Here is a 16,582-nt window from a genome sequence, read left to right as displayed (position 1 = left end):
TACTTAATTATCCTCATTAGTGGTTCTGATTTTGAAAGTGATTCAAATGGATAGTATTTTGGATTAAAACATTAAGCTCTGGCATGTTGAAGTAGAGTACCAATTAGACAAAGCATGGTCAACTTCTTGTTCCTTTTGGGTGTTGTGTGATTTTATACTGTTTAGCTCTATAAATACTGGCTACGATTACACAACACATTACATAGGAAATAGTTCTGCATTTAGAGATCACATACTGTGGAAAGAATTTTGGCTTCCTAAATGCTCCAATTACATAATCATATACATTACAGAAGTAGAAAAACTAACTGGCTCATCTGTATGTGCTTAGACTGAGTACTTTTTATTTTTTTCCCATTGCTTCATACTACTTTAAGAATTATAACAACTTACATAACTGCTTGAAAAACAAAAAGCCAAACATTAAGATATGCTTTCAACTTAAAAATTTTTGTTTTAACTTGGTAAGCGTGTTCTCTTGGATGACTACTGAAACTGAACAAGAGACATTAGTAAATAACTGGATAGTTTTTTTATATAACAGCTCTGTAATGTTGCATTTTGCAAATTTACACTCTTCCAGTTCCCTTGGAACCTTTCTTTAGTAGGTACTAATAACTGATAACTGGTATGTCCTGTTCTTCCTTCAGGTTCTCTGTTTCTGCCCTTATTCCTTCATGTATTCCGTCTGGGAGATGGGAGGACAATTTTCTGGGAAACAGAGGAAGCTTTCACTTGAAACTAATCCTCACCTCCTTGTTCCCCAGTGAAGTCCTCCCCATCTCCTAGAGCATCCTTTGTCACTATACCCTGACATATACCCTGTGAGAAATACCTAGCAGGGAGTGAGCAGATTCATTTTGTCATCTGGTTTAATCAGGCTCTCTGATAGCCACTACAAAGAGTAAGGAGCATTTTAGCTAGATTCAGAGATTTCAGGTTTTAAAGCACTAATCTGTGGTGCACCGAGTCTCTGCCCTTGCCCTTTGCTGTTGCAGGTCTATGCAGGTTGTGAGATTTGCCTCAAGCCTATTGTCATGGTTTTAGGATTTTTGTTATCAGTATTCCACATCATAACATCATGTAGAGCACTGGGATTTATAGAGTTAATGCTCTAGTTCCAGGTATACCTGTTTCAGAAAAGAAGAATTACGTATCCCAGAGGAGTGTTCACTGTTCTGTTTCCCCTCTGTGTTCAGAGGGAAAGATAAAATTGATTGCAGGTTACAAGATGTCCCTTTTCCTTTTCTGCATCTCTCCACAGTGTATATGCTACCTAGCTGTCTCACCTTCAGCATTAGAGTAAGGCTTTCATTTTATTTGATTTATTATCTTCAGTTCCAATTATATTGTATCATATATTATCTTGCATTCTGATACTGTATTTAGTAAACTGACTTCCCTTCTCAGATCGTTTCCGCTGTTTTGGTTTTGGGCCCAACACTCTAACCTTTCCCCTTTTCCTGGAGTGTGACTGCATGGGTCCTCTTGCCCCATTAGTCACGGAACCAAGACAAACCAGCCTATAAACTGTTGACAGCTATCAAGGTGACCTGTTGAGAACTACTAGAAGTTCATGTTGGTATAGCTCTTATTTGGACAAGTTAGTGTTCTCTAATTGAAATACTGATGGAGAAGATTCTTGTTCCTGCTTGTTTACAGTTTAGGTGGCCTCGGTAAGAAATATTGGAGGAATTTGTTTCATTGGAGCAATGGGTGCTTCAGCATTTGTTACTGGAAGGCATATTTTTTGTCTGAGCTCAAAAGTTATATTCTGTATTGTAGGTGATAATAACTTCAGGCACTTTTTTCCCTTAGCTTTTCTCATTAGCTTGTGAGAAAGTAGTATTGATTGAGGAGGTCAAAGTGGGTAAATATATTCTTTTCCTTGACTCCATTGGTGAATTCAAACTGTTGTGTAAGGTGGCATTTAACTGGTGCTTTTGTATCCACTTATTTGAATGTAGTAATTTAACATAGTCATCTATTTGCTAATTATGCTTGTAATGTCACATCACTTTGTGTGGTTTATTTCTTTTTTTTCTTTTCTTTCTTTTTTTTTTTTTTTTCCCATATTCAAGGTATTTTGTGTTGATTTTCACCATTTTCTCATCATTTTTTTCTCTAGTGCCGTCTTCAGTTCTTTTAGTTCTTTTTAGTAACGTAATTTGGAGTGTGATCAGAGCATCTTCATCTAGTGCTGTTTTGCTATACTGTGGGTGTAAAGATGGCTATGTTTTTTCCACCTGTATCTTAATCCTTGCGTGAGTTGTTTTACCTTCCTTCCTCTCTCAAAATAAAATATAAATTGTGAGGAATATTAAATTCTTCTTAGCTTACAGAAGCATATGAGGAGCCAGAATCTGAGCCAAAATTACAAAATGTTGTTCATTTTAATCTTGCTCTAATAAAATTTATAATATTTATCTATCCTATACTTCAGTCATTAGTTAAAACCCCTAGAGGGAGACATGATCACAGGTGGATTATTATAATTCCTCATTACTCTGATCTTTTTGTGATAGCTGAAATAATTTCTCTAGGTCACTTTACATAGCCTGTTACTTGATAATTGAGTAGTGATAATAACATTAGTGCTTGCAGGTGCCCAGTTTTTCTCCTTTCAAAATAAATCTGTCTCTTTCCTTTAAAAAACGGGTCAGTAATACTGAGACAGTAAAACATCTTGAAAAAGTTTATCCTGAATAGCAACACAGCTCACTAGCATGTCACTTTGCAACATGTCCAGACTATCTTTGGCTGTGCTTGCACCAAATAATCTTCATATTTGTGGTTAATCAGAGATGAGGAGAAATAAATCTTCCTTTGTTTTTCAGTCGCTATTAATTTAGGACCAGACTTTCCTCTTCCATAAACATCACAGGAATAGTATTTACTTAATGAATAAAGCAGGGAAAACAATGTAAATATAAGTATTAAAATCATTAAGAGGCTTTTTCCTGACATTTTTGAACTGAAAAGTGCCACAATTCCTTGGAGATAGACCTGGAGCTTTTAATAGTTAATTGCAGGGTATGGAAAGAGAACTGAGTAAGAATTTGAAGAATAAAGAGCTAGCGGTAAAAATAACAAATATGTTATTTGAACTTCATAAAACTGGAAAGAATATGATGAAAAGGAAATGCACAACACTAGGCTGCTGTAATATATTCTGGCATCTAGTTGTACAAATAGAAAATTTTCTTACGATACCTCCAATATCTGAGTAAGTTTTCACTTCTGAAGTTGTTAAGGTGAGGATTCTTAAATGTGACACAGTCCGGAGGGGACAGACACAAAGAAGTGGGGAGGAAGGGAGGAGTATGATCTTCCTTGGACTGGTAGCTTCACAGTTTGCCTTTGCATGTCATCTTTCATCTCTGTTACAGCTGGTGCTGATCCCTCCAGGACACGAGATTCTGCACAGAGCAAGGCCAAGCCTGACCCAGTATGATAGTTTGTGTAGCATCTTCTCATCTTCTCCTTCGTATCTTAGTGACATATCCTTCAAGTCACTAAAAAGGAAGACTATGAAGAAACAGTTTCAGCCTGTTTTGTCTTGGGCAACTTATCACGAAACCTTGGCAAGCAATACCTTTGGAGGCAGAAATATCCAAAGTGCTATGTGCTAGGATATTATGTAAGGCCTTCAAAAATATACAGCATATGTATATGTGGGTGTTGCAGTGTCCTGGACGCTTAAGGAAAGATACCTACTAGGTGAGAGTAAAGGTAAAAAAAGCCAATCCAGTCTCAGCTACTGAATGTAGCTACAGCAAACTCAAAGCCCAGTCTAGATCTTTATACCTAGTCTGTGTAGTCTGGTTATGTCCACTCAGACTAGCTGGCTATACAGCACTCAGGCTTATTTTCTGTTTCTGAGTGTGATTGATTTGCAGTTCCACTGATGAGATTGCCTTGAAATTAACCAGTTTGCTTGTCAGGAAACTTCTCAACTGCTAAAAGAAATCTTGTGTCCTGCTGATGTATTCAGCACTTTTCTAGGCAGAGCATGGCAGTTCTGTCTTCCTCGAAAAAGAAATTTCCCTGGCTATTATACCTCATCAGTTCACCTTATCACTTCAAGTAGTTGAGCCTAAGAAATTTTGCCTGAACTTGCAAAAAAGTGCATCCTTTCTTCCCATTCTTGTAGGAGTAAGATTATGGTATCTGTTTAACCTAAAATTCAAATTTTTCTTGCCCTGTGTCTATCAAATCAATAAACTGTTTATGCAAACCTCCAACCAAATGGATAAGGAAGGTTAAAGGTCTTCACTTGATGGCCCTGAAATGCTTACAGGTGCAGAGTGTTTGTCACCTTGACATTTCCATTGGGACACCCACTTGTTCTGCTGGAATGCAGAACTGCTGTTTCCATCAGCTGTTACTGGTTTCAGTAACACAGTCATAGAATATCCTGAGTTGGAAGAGACCCATAATGATCATCATTCAGAAGGAAACCCTTACTCTACTTCCCTTGACTACTGATTGATGTAAACTCTTCAAAAGTGCTGATGTTTCTTTGTCCAGGCCAACTATAATCAAATTCCACTGCAATTCATTTCCAGTCTGACTTAGTGCTACTGTGGAGTCCATTCCTGCAGAGCAGGCTTTAGGGAAGACCTATGCCTGTTTGCGTGGGCCTTTGCCATTTTAGCAAAAGATGAAGCCAAAGAGACAAAGCACTTTAAAATCCTTGTTTTTGGAGTAATATTTAGGTAGTTAGTATAAGCAGTCTGATATATTTTTCCCTTTCTATTCTTACAATTCCTTTTGTCATCAGCTGTTTCTGTTCTCTCTTTTATAGCTCTAACCTTCATCAGATTTCCCTGTCAGTTGCAACTTTTAGTTTGAGCTTGCTGCTGTTTACTATAAGATACAGTGTTTAATTGGATTGCATTTTAACATTAATTAACATACAATTACATACCACATTTATCTTGTCTTGGTTTCAATTAGGTTTTGATATATCACTTGTAGTTAGCTAAATAACAGAACTCTCTTCCTATGGAACACTGCTGAGAAATATCCTTAAAGAATTCTGAAATCCCATTTCTGTCTCTGAATGTATCTAAGTAGCCTGTTTTTCACTACAAAATGTATCTGTATTGTCAGCTCTCTGTGTGTGTATTATAGTGCTGCAATTATTTTCCAGGGATTTTAGTGTGTTTGTGACTGCCATTAAGATGAATGCGTACCAGATGCTTCTTTAAAATGAAGCACTATTGTATAGGCTGATGGATGGAAAGTTTGTCAAAAGTATTCAAAGCTTCTACCAGAGATACAAAACAGCTGGGAAAAATCATTGTTATGTGCTAGTAGCGTGAGTCTCTAGTTTGGCTGTTCTGCATTTTGATTATAGTTAGATTCAATGCAAGCGTTAATCATAGCTCCCGTTATTCTTTATTTTTATGACATTTGGAATTTCATATGTACCTATTTACTCTTAGCCAGAAAATCTACTGTTTTATTTTTTATTTTTCTTTTTCCATTGTGAATATCTCTTGAGAAGCACCACAGCATAAAAGTTGGCAAATATGAACTATATTTTTTGCTTCTATGTAAGCGCCTATTTGGCCAATGGAAAGTAAAATATCCTGATTATTCCCCTTGTATTTGGAAAGAAAAGCTTGTACAGCAGATGAGCAATGCCAGCTTTATTTTTTTTACTTCTCTATTATGTTACCAACAATACTGTTCTCTGCTTTAGAGTACATCTATAATTAGCAGTGTATTAAGTAAAAGTGGCACCATCTTGTTCAGCTGTGCTTCCTCCTGTGCTTAGTCCTATTGTGTCTTTTTTTTTTTCTTTTTTGCTTTCCAGAATTCCAAGTTTCTAGTAGAGTTGAGCCAACTAGGAAGAACTTAATTATTCCGAGTTAGCACCTGTCTCATCTGTATGCAGGGACTTGTTGGCTCCAGTGCATGAAATTTCTCCTTTCTAATTTTCCAAGTGCCTTTCATCCTGTTATATGATGTCCATTTATTCAGCTGTCTTTGTTATGCCAGATGTCTTTCTCTATTGCCCTAGGAGAGTCTCTCCTACTTCTTTCATTCTGGGGCTTCCCAGAGCCAATCCAGCCTCTTTTTGAAAGGATTCTTCTGACTGTCAATAGCAGATGAACTCTTCCCACCTTTTCTCTTCTTCCCTCTGAATGTCTGGGGAGAGAAGGAGAAAATAGTCCATTTTGTGCTTCAAGCTTACCATCAAAATAAGTGGCAGAAGTAGAGAGTTCCTTGCATGATTTCATGTTAAGATTGACAATTATTTCTGGAGGACAATAGCAAACTAATCCTGAAATCAGTCTCACTGGACTGATCAATTGTAAATCCATTTTCAAAAACTTCTTACCAGACTTGCACGAGAAAATCATGCAAATGAGTCAGAATTCACTATATTCAAGATACTGTGAAATATGTAAGTTTCTTTGTGTGTCTCAAGGAAAACTGGTGGTTTTCTGTAGTTAGTTTTATGTACAAATGGACAATAGGGTGGTATGGTTCATAGTGTCACCCAGTGTTTATTGAAAAACAGACTTACACTTGTAGTCTCTCAAGCAGAAGAGCATTAGCAAGGTATTTCAGATGGAATGTTTAGGAATCTGTCTGGGGTCTTCAAGCAATCTGGGTAATACCTGAATAGCCTATCGAAGAGGTGTTCAGAAGAATGAGGGCTAATCTTGTATTCTAAATTCCTACTGTGTGACAAAATCTGCTGTTTCTTTTTGGGAGGAGGTCTACAGTCACACAGATGGCAGAATCACCATTACCAAAAAAACATGCCTCTGTTTCAAAGTCTTTGTTAGAGATACCTGACCAATTAGATAATGTGGCTATTAAGTTGCACCTGTATTAGAAATATGGTATGTGTGTTTATTAAGGAATGATGGTGAATTTTCACTGTTTGTGCAATCTTTGTTATTACTTCATATGTCATTTTGCCATGTAAATATGAATTTATAAATGGTAATAGAAATGGCTTGTGCTTTACGTTTTCAAAATATCTTTTTTTCCCCCTTTTTTTTGTCTTGCAGTTTTCAGTGAAGATCTACACGCCAGTCTATATTTTGTCAATGCATCTCTGCAAGAGGTAGTGTTTGCTAGCACCACAGGGACATTGGTACCCTGTCCAGCCGCAGGGATCCCCCCGGTGACGCTCAGATGGTACCTAGCAACGGGCGAGGAGATCTACGATGTCCCAGGGATCCGCCACGTCCACCCCAATGGCACTCTCCAAATTTTCCCCTTCCCTCCTTCAAGCTTTAATAACTTAATCCATGATAACACTTACTATTGCACAGCTGAAAATCCTTCAGGGAAAATCAGAAGTCAGGATGTTCACATTAAGGCCGGTAAGTACAGCTTTTTCCATGTCTCAAATGGGTTGGGGAAGGAGGAAACTTGGGTGTTTTGAAAAGCAGTAGCGTTTGTGAGTCAAAGGAGAAATGGCGAGAAGGATAACCTCAGAAATCCTTATGATTACTATGTGAAATAGTACATTCTTTCTCCTTTCTTCCTGATCCACTTTTGTTTTGGTGGTGAAAAATTAGTTTTCCGAAGATCATGATTAGCTGATCTTCCAAACAAGCACAAGGAAAAATGAACTGAAAATGAAATCATGAATCAGACCATGCTTACTCTTTAACCAGATGTGAGAAACAAGGATGTCATCTTTGGGTTTTGTGTAATGGCTGGGGGAAAAAAAAACCACAGTTGGCTAATGATGCCTCTTCTTAGATGCTTGTGTTGCGTTGTGCCTTCTTTTGGGGGACAAACTTGTGTCCTTTATAAGAGCTTAGCAAGGGGTGTTGATAAACAGTCAGAACTTGGTGTTTAAGCTAAAACATGCAAATTAGCATAATGATTTGTATCTGTTTTCTTGCACTGACTGTATGCAGTCTAGGTGAATAAGTAGGGAACTACAGCCGGATCACAATCAGGCCTTTTGCTGCAATATGCAAACATGATTACATACTTTCTGAAGGTTTTGTCTACCCACTTCAGTTAATTAAAATATTCAAACAAACAAAAGCCAGTCTGGAAGCTGACCCTTGCCTAATGCAAATCCTTATAGCCTTTGTAGGCTGTGGAGCTGTGAGTCTTTTCTCTGAAGTATCTTTTCTACTGAGATATGCCTTCACAGGATTCTTGGAAAGATAATTCTAAACAGTTACTAAGTAGACTTGACTTCATCATCTTATGTGGGGATTTATTCTACCCTTTTAAACAATGAACTAAGATTCAGTTATTTGTAGTTTGTAGGAAATTGGAAGGTAAGACTGAAAAAAAAAAAGATTTTAACAATTTCATTTACCTTATCCAAAGTCTAGTCTGAAATACTGTGTATATTTTCTTTTACAAGAAATGACAGCTCGCATATTGCATGTATGTGGGATTTCTATAATGACTTATGCTTCCTCTGAAAATACTTTGTTGTTCACAGACCAGGAAAGATTGAAAACCATAGATTGATCAGATTTATTTGTTTGTTTATTTGTTTGTTTTTAGCTCTTCGTTTAACGTTGATGGATTTGCTAATGTTACATCTGTTAGAATTTTTGTCCTTCCTGGATTTTTTTCATGTCCACATCTGGGATAGCATTTTTTCCCAATATATAGGAAAATATTTTGGTAGCTTCTTCTTTTTGGCAATATTACTTTCCAATATTTCTATTTCTTAGATAAATTATTTTATTAGCTATGATTTAATGCTCATTGAGTTGGAGGGGCATACAGTGTAGATGATAGGATATGGCTATATCTGTTGCACAGCTTTCAATTTTTCCATGGAACTCCAGAAGTCATCCTATTCTGCCTGAGTAATGAACTTCCCAAATGGAAGCAGCATGTGCAAAAAGGCTTTGCAATGAGTTCCGCTCCAAAAGTAATGCCTCCTATTTTTATTATGTTGACCCATTAAGTCAGAGGTGGATGTTGGTTATATGGAAATAGATGTTAAAGCTTCCCACCCATATTTCATTGTTTTATTTCTATATGATAAATGGCAGCAGAAGGGAAGTCTGACAAAATGGCATCTGACGTGTGAAGCAAAGGCATGTCACTGAATTCCTCCATGTGGAAAAATTGGCGTTAATGGGTATTAACACTCATTGATGGTTGCTGGACATCAATGGAGACCAAACACTGGATGTGAGCACTGTGAAGCAGTGGGTGATGCAATTCAGCAGTAGAGCCAGTAGCACAAAGTCACCTCCACCAGTGCAGAATTTTACGAGCGTGGCATGCAGGCTCTTGTTCACTGCTGAATGAATGCAGAACTAGTGGTGGTAATTAAGTTGACAAGCAATGTTTTGTAGCTTAGAATGTGCTCTATCAAGTAGTGATACTGTGCTCTTTGTAATCTGTTGTAGCTTCCATGAAAATAAGTAGGAGGCATTACTTCTGGAGTGATGTCGGTAGAGCTACTTGATTCGCTTTTTTAAACCCCCTTTCTTCTTCTTTTTGGCGTCTTAGCTTTGATCCATTCATTTGAGATGTTGACTCACGTGGATAATATGAGACTTAGATAATAAATTAAACATGTTCCCTTCCTTCATAAGAGCCAATATTGTGGTCTAGAGCTGTCGTTCAGCTAGATAGCAGATAGTATTTGCTAGTGAGTCTTTGCTTGAGTAATTGTCTCTGGAAGATATAATTTTTGAGCAAGTCTTCTACGCACACTAGTAGTTCATTCTCAATCAGTTTGAGAAAGCCTGAAGCTAAGATTTCAAGCTGCTGATAACTGTATTAGTGTTTTTTGAATATAACTATTACACATAATAATCTCTCCACCCCTCAAAAAAGAAAACTATTGACTAAAACAAGGCAGAAAACAAATGACAACAAAACAAAAAATCGAAGAGTCAAACCCAGACTCAATCTTCCAGGACAATCCTGCATGGGAATGGAGGGGGATATGTGTGTTATATATAGTAGAGCAAAGGCTGAGATTCTCACGTTAACTCATGATTCAAGGAACTGGGATTTTCAAGATGATCAGCAAATCTTTCGTGGGAGCCGGTCATTTATCCCATGGAAATATCTGAGGGCATCACTGAAACCACAATAATGTAAACTTTTCAAAAAGAAATGAATAAGTCTTTCTAATTTTTGTGCCTCAGATACTTTTTGTTTGCTTACTGAAATAATCAGATGGGCAGTAAGATTTGAAATATGGCAGATTTTCAAAGTACTAGACCTTTAGCAATGTGCTAGTGTTGCTGCTAAAATAAAAAATCCCTTGTCTGTATGAGGTGGTTGGAGTGTGAGCATTAGTCAAAAGTCAGCTTCATAAGGATGATTTATGTGCTCTGGAGCCATTCCCTCCAGCATAGTATAAGAGGCTGCTTTGTCCCAGGGCAGCCACGGTTGTGAAGTCGTTATATCAGAGGTGCTTGTAATATCTGTTCTGCCCAGAGTGTACTTACAGCAGAGTTAAGAAATTTAATTTATGATTAAAAATATGCTAGCTCCTAACTGCTGTGTTGATATGTCCTGTTTGGGATTGAGACTGGGACAGAGAACTCCAGTCTTTCTTTCCACAATGGTTGCATTGGACCTGAAAACTTGCTACTGTTTGCACTTGTGAAAAATAATTATATTCCAGAATGCTGACTTCTTTTTTTCTTTAAAGACATTGAGTAGGGATGACCTCTAAAAATTCTAGTGCTTCTGGCATATAGCACTTCAGTCTTCAGTGATTCTGGTTACTTGTAGTGGGTAGAGCATTATAAATGATTGTAGGCTGGGTATATAGGCAAGAAAAATATCACTGTAATATGGCAATTTCACATTGTTATTTAGGTTATATTGCTGCACTGGAGTTCTTGCCAATAATTTTTACTTTCAGACCCACACATGCCTTAAACACACATCATTTTACCTCTATTTTCACTGAAACTGTTCCTCACTTGACCACTGTCTCTAGCTTCTTAACTATGTTGGCTGTGGTAATTTCTTTTCTTGCACCTTAATCTTGCAGTACTGTAGAGATCTTACATTAATGCTTGTCCTTCATTTCTTACCTACTTAGATGCTCTCCGTTACAAGTAGTACTTCTTCTCTGCTCTACCTTCTTTTCTGTTAACCACTGCTTACAGATTTTTACCACTCCTTCATTGAGTTGTATCAATGTCAGAATTTTCCTTCTTTCCACTAATCTTACCAGTGTACCTTCATGTCTTTCAACTAATACTATTTTCACGTGAAGAGTTTTTCCTGTTCTTTTTTTCTTCTCCTTGGCTATTAAGATAATTCTTCTGTTCACTAGTCAAATCACATCCTGAATCTTAGTGCTTCCATACTGTTTTTAAAACAACTCCTAGTCACAGCTACTATTTTCTTATCTCTGTCTTATTTCTCTCCATACTGGGCAACTGAATGCAGTTCTCACCTCAACTGCTATCACTTCTCTGTGTTTCTGAAACAGTGGGTTGTTTTGTTGGTTTTTTGTTGTTGTTGTTGTTGTTTGTTTGTTTGTTTGTTTTCTGTCACCTCCATCAATTTTCTCCTTCATTTTTCTCTTCTTCAAAATCCTAAATGACACTGTTCTTCTCTTCTACCCTTTTGATGCCTTATTTACTTAAAGTAGTTGTATGTAATTTGTACTCCCGGATAGAGTAGAAAACCATTTGTGATGGGAAATGTGGCATGAGAAACAAGAGAAGTAACAAAAGGCATAACATGATTTACCCATAGAGTTTTGCATAAACTGTGTATTTATTTCTCCTTGTTCCCAGAATTACATAGGAAAGGAATGCAGACACTTGGTGAAATGCAGACTGTGAGTAAATAGAAAGATCTGGGAATGCTTCTGTACTAATTCTCAAAACTATTAGTATTGCAAAACTATCACTTAAATACATTTAAAAAATCATAACCTTAGGAATCTTGATGAGGCAATCTTTGTATTAGATGGTATGTGTAATTATGACTTGCTAATGGAACCTATTCCTTTCTCTTCAGTTTTACGGGAACCCTATACAGTCCGTGTGGAGGACCAGAAAGCCATGAGAGGCAATGTAGCAGTGTTCAAGTGCATTATCCCCTCCTCTGTGGAGGCATACATCACTGTTGTCTCATGGGAGAAAGACACAGTCTCGCTTGTCTCAGGTAGGCTCTTACAGTTTTCTTTGTCAACTGGCAATGGCAGATGTGGTTACTGTCTTTTCCCCAAAATACTTTATGTTTACTTTTAGTAAATTATAGACTGGTATGTCACCCTTTCAGGAACATATTTCATATGAGCGTTGCTGCATCCTTATGACTATGTGACATAAAGGTTTTAGACAGCCTGGCTTTTTCGAGCATGCTTGAGGGGAAACTAACATGGTTTTTGTTTTATACTAGATATCAAGTCAGCTTCCTGGTTGCTGTGACAATGGGTTTGTGTTTAACTTTGATAAGAAACTCATACATGCCAAATAAATGTGAATGTCATAAAACATGTTGAGTTTTAGTTGTTTTTCAGTAATAGTGTTACTCGTGTATTGGAAGAAATTCTGAGTCTAAATTTTGTTTGGTTATGTTTAAATGTGCTGTATAACTGGTATTTTTGCCTTCAAAATATTTTTATCTCAAATAGCTTTATAGGTAACTCTAGGGGCTTAGGCAAACTATAAACAGTGCTGTAAGGCAAAAATATTCAAGTAAAACAATCAGTTCTAAAAGTAACATGCTCCAGTTGCCAATGTGAGGCAATGCTGTAGAAGTAGAGGGATTTCAGGCAAACAATATCCAACGTTTAAAAGCTTAAACATTTTAAGAAATTCCTAGGAGACTGTATATATTCATAAAAGTATTTTCACTGAGGTACATATCCAAATTATATATTACACTGAACACTTCTGTCGTTACTCATACAAATGATTTATATGCAGAACTTCATGTATATATTTTTTTTCAGGGTAATGCAGAATGGAAAATGTAATTTAAGTTCAATGCTGCTGCAGAGTATGTTTAAGAATGTGTTTGTGTTTATGATCCTACAGCATTTAGAAACCTTTTTACACTTCTCGGTAAATTAATAACCTTTCTTTTCTGACAAATGTGATACTGATGGAAATACTTATGTTTCTTTATGACTCATGTTCTAGATTTTATTTATCTATGTAGTTTATTGATTCCTTACATAAGCTTTTTTTTTTTTTTTTTTTTAAATTTTCTTTTTGGGGGGTTTATTCCATATAGTTCTCTAAAGATTTAGTAACTATTTAAGTACCATTGAATTCATGATCAGTTGTCCTATGCTAGTGGCACACTGTTTAAGCTTGGTAAATCAATTTTGTTGTGCTTCTGTGTTTTGGTCAGGCATATATTTTGCCCATCATTGGGCAAAATAAGCATTGCCACAAATAAGTTTGTTATATCTGAATTATAGGATTCACCAGTAGAACAACCAACAAATACTGGAAGTTCATAGTTAATAGACAAGTAAGCTTTCCATTATTCTATTTGTAATGCTACAGAACTATGATTAAGGTTATCTAATACAACAGTGGATTAATGTATTTATTTTCTTTTCTGACAGATGATACATATACATCTGCATGTGAAGGAAAATAATGTTTATATGTACACAGTTAATTACCAAAATATTTTTTCAAGCTTATTCATTGTGTAAGAAAATATGCATGTTTTCTCTTCAGGAGTCAGCATAAGAGGACACAGGTCTTTGTAATCCCATCTTTGGGGAAGAAAGTGTGTGATTTCTGCAGACCATCATGACTACTGTGCTTAAAATAATTTATTTCTGGTTAATCTATCTTGATTCTTATCCTTTAAACTTTTGGGGGATAAACATGCATAATGAAATTTAAGTCTATGTAGTTGCATCATTTTTTTTCCTTAACGCCACTTCTGACTTTGGTTGACTAAGCTACAGTCATTAAAAATCAATTAAAACACTTTCAACACTTAAAAACCATCTTTAATTATCTCACAATCCCTTAATTTGACAGTTATAAATCTAGATGGAGATAAAATAAAATGCATTAAAATCTACTCTTAAAAATCTGTGTTTAACATATTGGATCATGTTATGGAAAAGATTTAGTTTTAGAGGTGAAATCACAAGTTAGATTACAGGTTGATGCTACCTGATGTGCAAGGGCAAAAGTGAGATGGGACAATATTTCTCTAGTGTAATCAGGATAGATGCTGTATTTGATTGTTCACCACCTAAGTGCAGGTTGATAGTGAGCCTGCATGTGTTTCATGAAACCACTACCTTGAGTTTTACCCATAATAAATTTTGTAATAATCTGACCATGAACTCAAATGGTAGATATTGATCAAGCTTGTCTTCTTAGAATGCCAGTGCTGATGAATAGGGTACTAGACCTAACACAGCTATTGAGCTGTTTTCTACTAATGATCAATGTTCTGAGGATGTGCATATTCCTGCTTATACAGTCATTATTAGTATATTTGATATTTTTTTCCTCCAGTGGAGAAGCTTCATATAGAGTGGCACAACAGATAAACTTTGCTTCTGAAAGTCTTAAATCCCTACGTAATAGTTCCAAGTAAAAATTAGAGTAAATATTTAATACGTCTGTCTGTTTGTAGTCCAGCTGTGGACTACTAGAACAGTGAGATTTTTGAACCAGAATCATTTCTTTCAACAGTTTCTTACTGTTTTAGTTTGTCATTTCTTTCTGTGGAGATCAAATATTTCAAATAAAAAGTGAATTTTAGCAATAATTAAAACAATAAATAATTTAAAAAAACAAAGAAAAAACAGGAAGTGCATCTAAGGGGCACATTCCTTACTTTTTTAAAATTTTTTTATTTATTGATTGATTTTACCATGGAAGAAGTGTATTATCCTGAATACATCTGCCTTTGTATTGTATGCTTTGTTCTCAGAGAGTGCGGTGAAGTTCAGTAATTGAGATATGTAATTAAAACACCTGGGCAGCTGAATTGTATGTTGTGCCTCCAGGTTGTGGCAAACTGTGGCTTGAAACCTAGTAAGACATATAGCTAGACCATTTCCAAGGAGTGTGCTGATAGGTCAGGCTGCTGCTCAGTGAAGTGAAGGTGCCAATGGTGTAAGCCAAATATACTGAATTCCATGAAATATCCTCATTCAAAGACAGCTGTGGACTAAAAAGGTGTCTGTCTGTCTCCAGGGAAATAACCAGGTAGCTGAGATTTTGCTCCTACACTTTGTACTTGTATATAATAGTAAATGTGTGGCTAAAAAGCATTTTCAGGATGTATTCTTGGAGCAAAAGTAGTGAGGAAAAAGAATTTTAGATCAAGTCAAGAACAATCATTAGGATGAATCTATTCTGGGGAAAAATAGAAAACATTAACTACCAACAATGAAGACACAGAAATAGTTTGATGCTATGAAGAACCATTTTGAATAATTGTTAGATTAATTATTCTACTATCTCTGCTAAACACAGCTGTACTGCACATCCTCATGACAGACACATAAGGACAACAGCAGACATTAGCTGTTATCAGTCTACTAAAAGTGCATGAAATATATCAATGTCTCTGTGTGTCTTAGTAAAAGACCACTTTGCAGTGGTGTGTGTCTTGCCTAACAGTCTCTTAAGTCCTGGTAAAATAGAAAACCAACAATAATTTTGAGAAGTCTTCAAGGGCTTAGAAAGCACAAAATATCACTGTGCAAAGATCTGTAGCTGTATCTTCAAGAGCCATTTTTAACTCTTGTCTGAAGAGTTCTATATTGCCAGTTGACTTTAAACAGTCTGAAATTCATGTGAAATATAAATAGTTTTAATGATGTGCACTTTTCTGTCTTGTATTTGCATTAGTCGCCTGCTCTTATGCATTTTCATTAGATGACACTGAACATAATAGCTTAAATAATCCTCTAATACTGTGTGACTGATAGTTGCATATAGATTGCTCGGAGGTCAGATTTCCTTTCTTTCTCACTCTTCTCCTTTACAAACCATTCCCAAAGGGAAAGACTTTTTGAATCAGAGCTGTGTTGGTCTTGTAACCTCTGGAAACAGTACAGGCCCTGCAGGACCAACAAATGCATAGAAGCATGTTCTTCCATGCAACAGTCATGAAAACAAGGTATATGGTATAGGAACGTGTCATGGTGTAGATTGTGCTCCTGCTGCTGTCGAGCAACCACAAGGCAGATGGGAGACTGGCGCTTGGCTTGTAGTAGTTGTTCTTCACATGGATAACTGTGAAGCTGGGATGGAGACGAAGGCAAAGACAAAATAACTGCTGATTTTGCTTTGTCTGGGTGAAAACAAAGAGCGTAGTCCGTTCATGTGTTAATTAGCTCTGGAGAGCAAAGAATGGGTGTGGGTGTAGAGGAAGGATGGCAGAAAGGCGTTATTAAAAAATAAAGGTTGGTATGAAGGGATAGAAAAAAGAAAAAGGAAGAACAGACAGAAACAAAGGGAAAACTGTGTTTTCTATCTAGATGCCTCCTATCCTGATGCTGGTAACTATGAGATATTTTGAGTTTTTCCTGTGTATCTGAATAGCTTCCTGCCAAGGGCAGGATCATGAATAGGTCATGCCCTGACCTTTCTGAATTCCCATTTTCCTGTATAATGACAGACTTTGCAAGAATCTG

At 36.5% G+C, this 16,582-nt stretch overlaps 1 protein-coding gene across 3 annotated transcripts in view; it reads left to right on the top strand.

Moving 5' to 3' along the window:
* The window catches only part of DSCAM (DS cell adhesion molecule), a 427,035-nt gene that overhangs the window by 59,399 nt on the left and 351,054 nt on the right, over nt 1–16,582 (top strand). For all 3 annotated transcript variants that reach the window (XM_015882861.3, XM_085548372.1, XM_085548376.1), the window contains exons 2-3: nt 7,035–7,352; nt 11,965–12,111. In XM_015882861.3, the coding sequence (XP_015738347.2) occupies nt 7,035–7,352; nt 11,965–12,111 (465 nt within the window). The remainder of the gene's footprint in view (nt 1–7,034; nt 7,353–11,964; nt 12,112–16,582) is intronic.

This window comes from Coturnix japonica, chromosome 1 (assembly GCF_054131305.1).
Source record: "Coturnix japonica strain WE chromosome 1, WE-NBRP24, whole genome shotgun sequence".
NCBI classification, from domain to species: Eukaryota; Metazoa; Chordata; class Aves; order Galliformes; family Phasianidae; genus Coturnix; species Coturnix japonica.
Note: the sequence above shows the minus strand (reverse complement) of the source record. Positions and strands in the feature narration are given on the sequence as shown.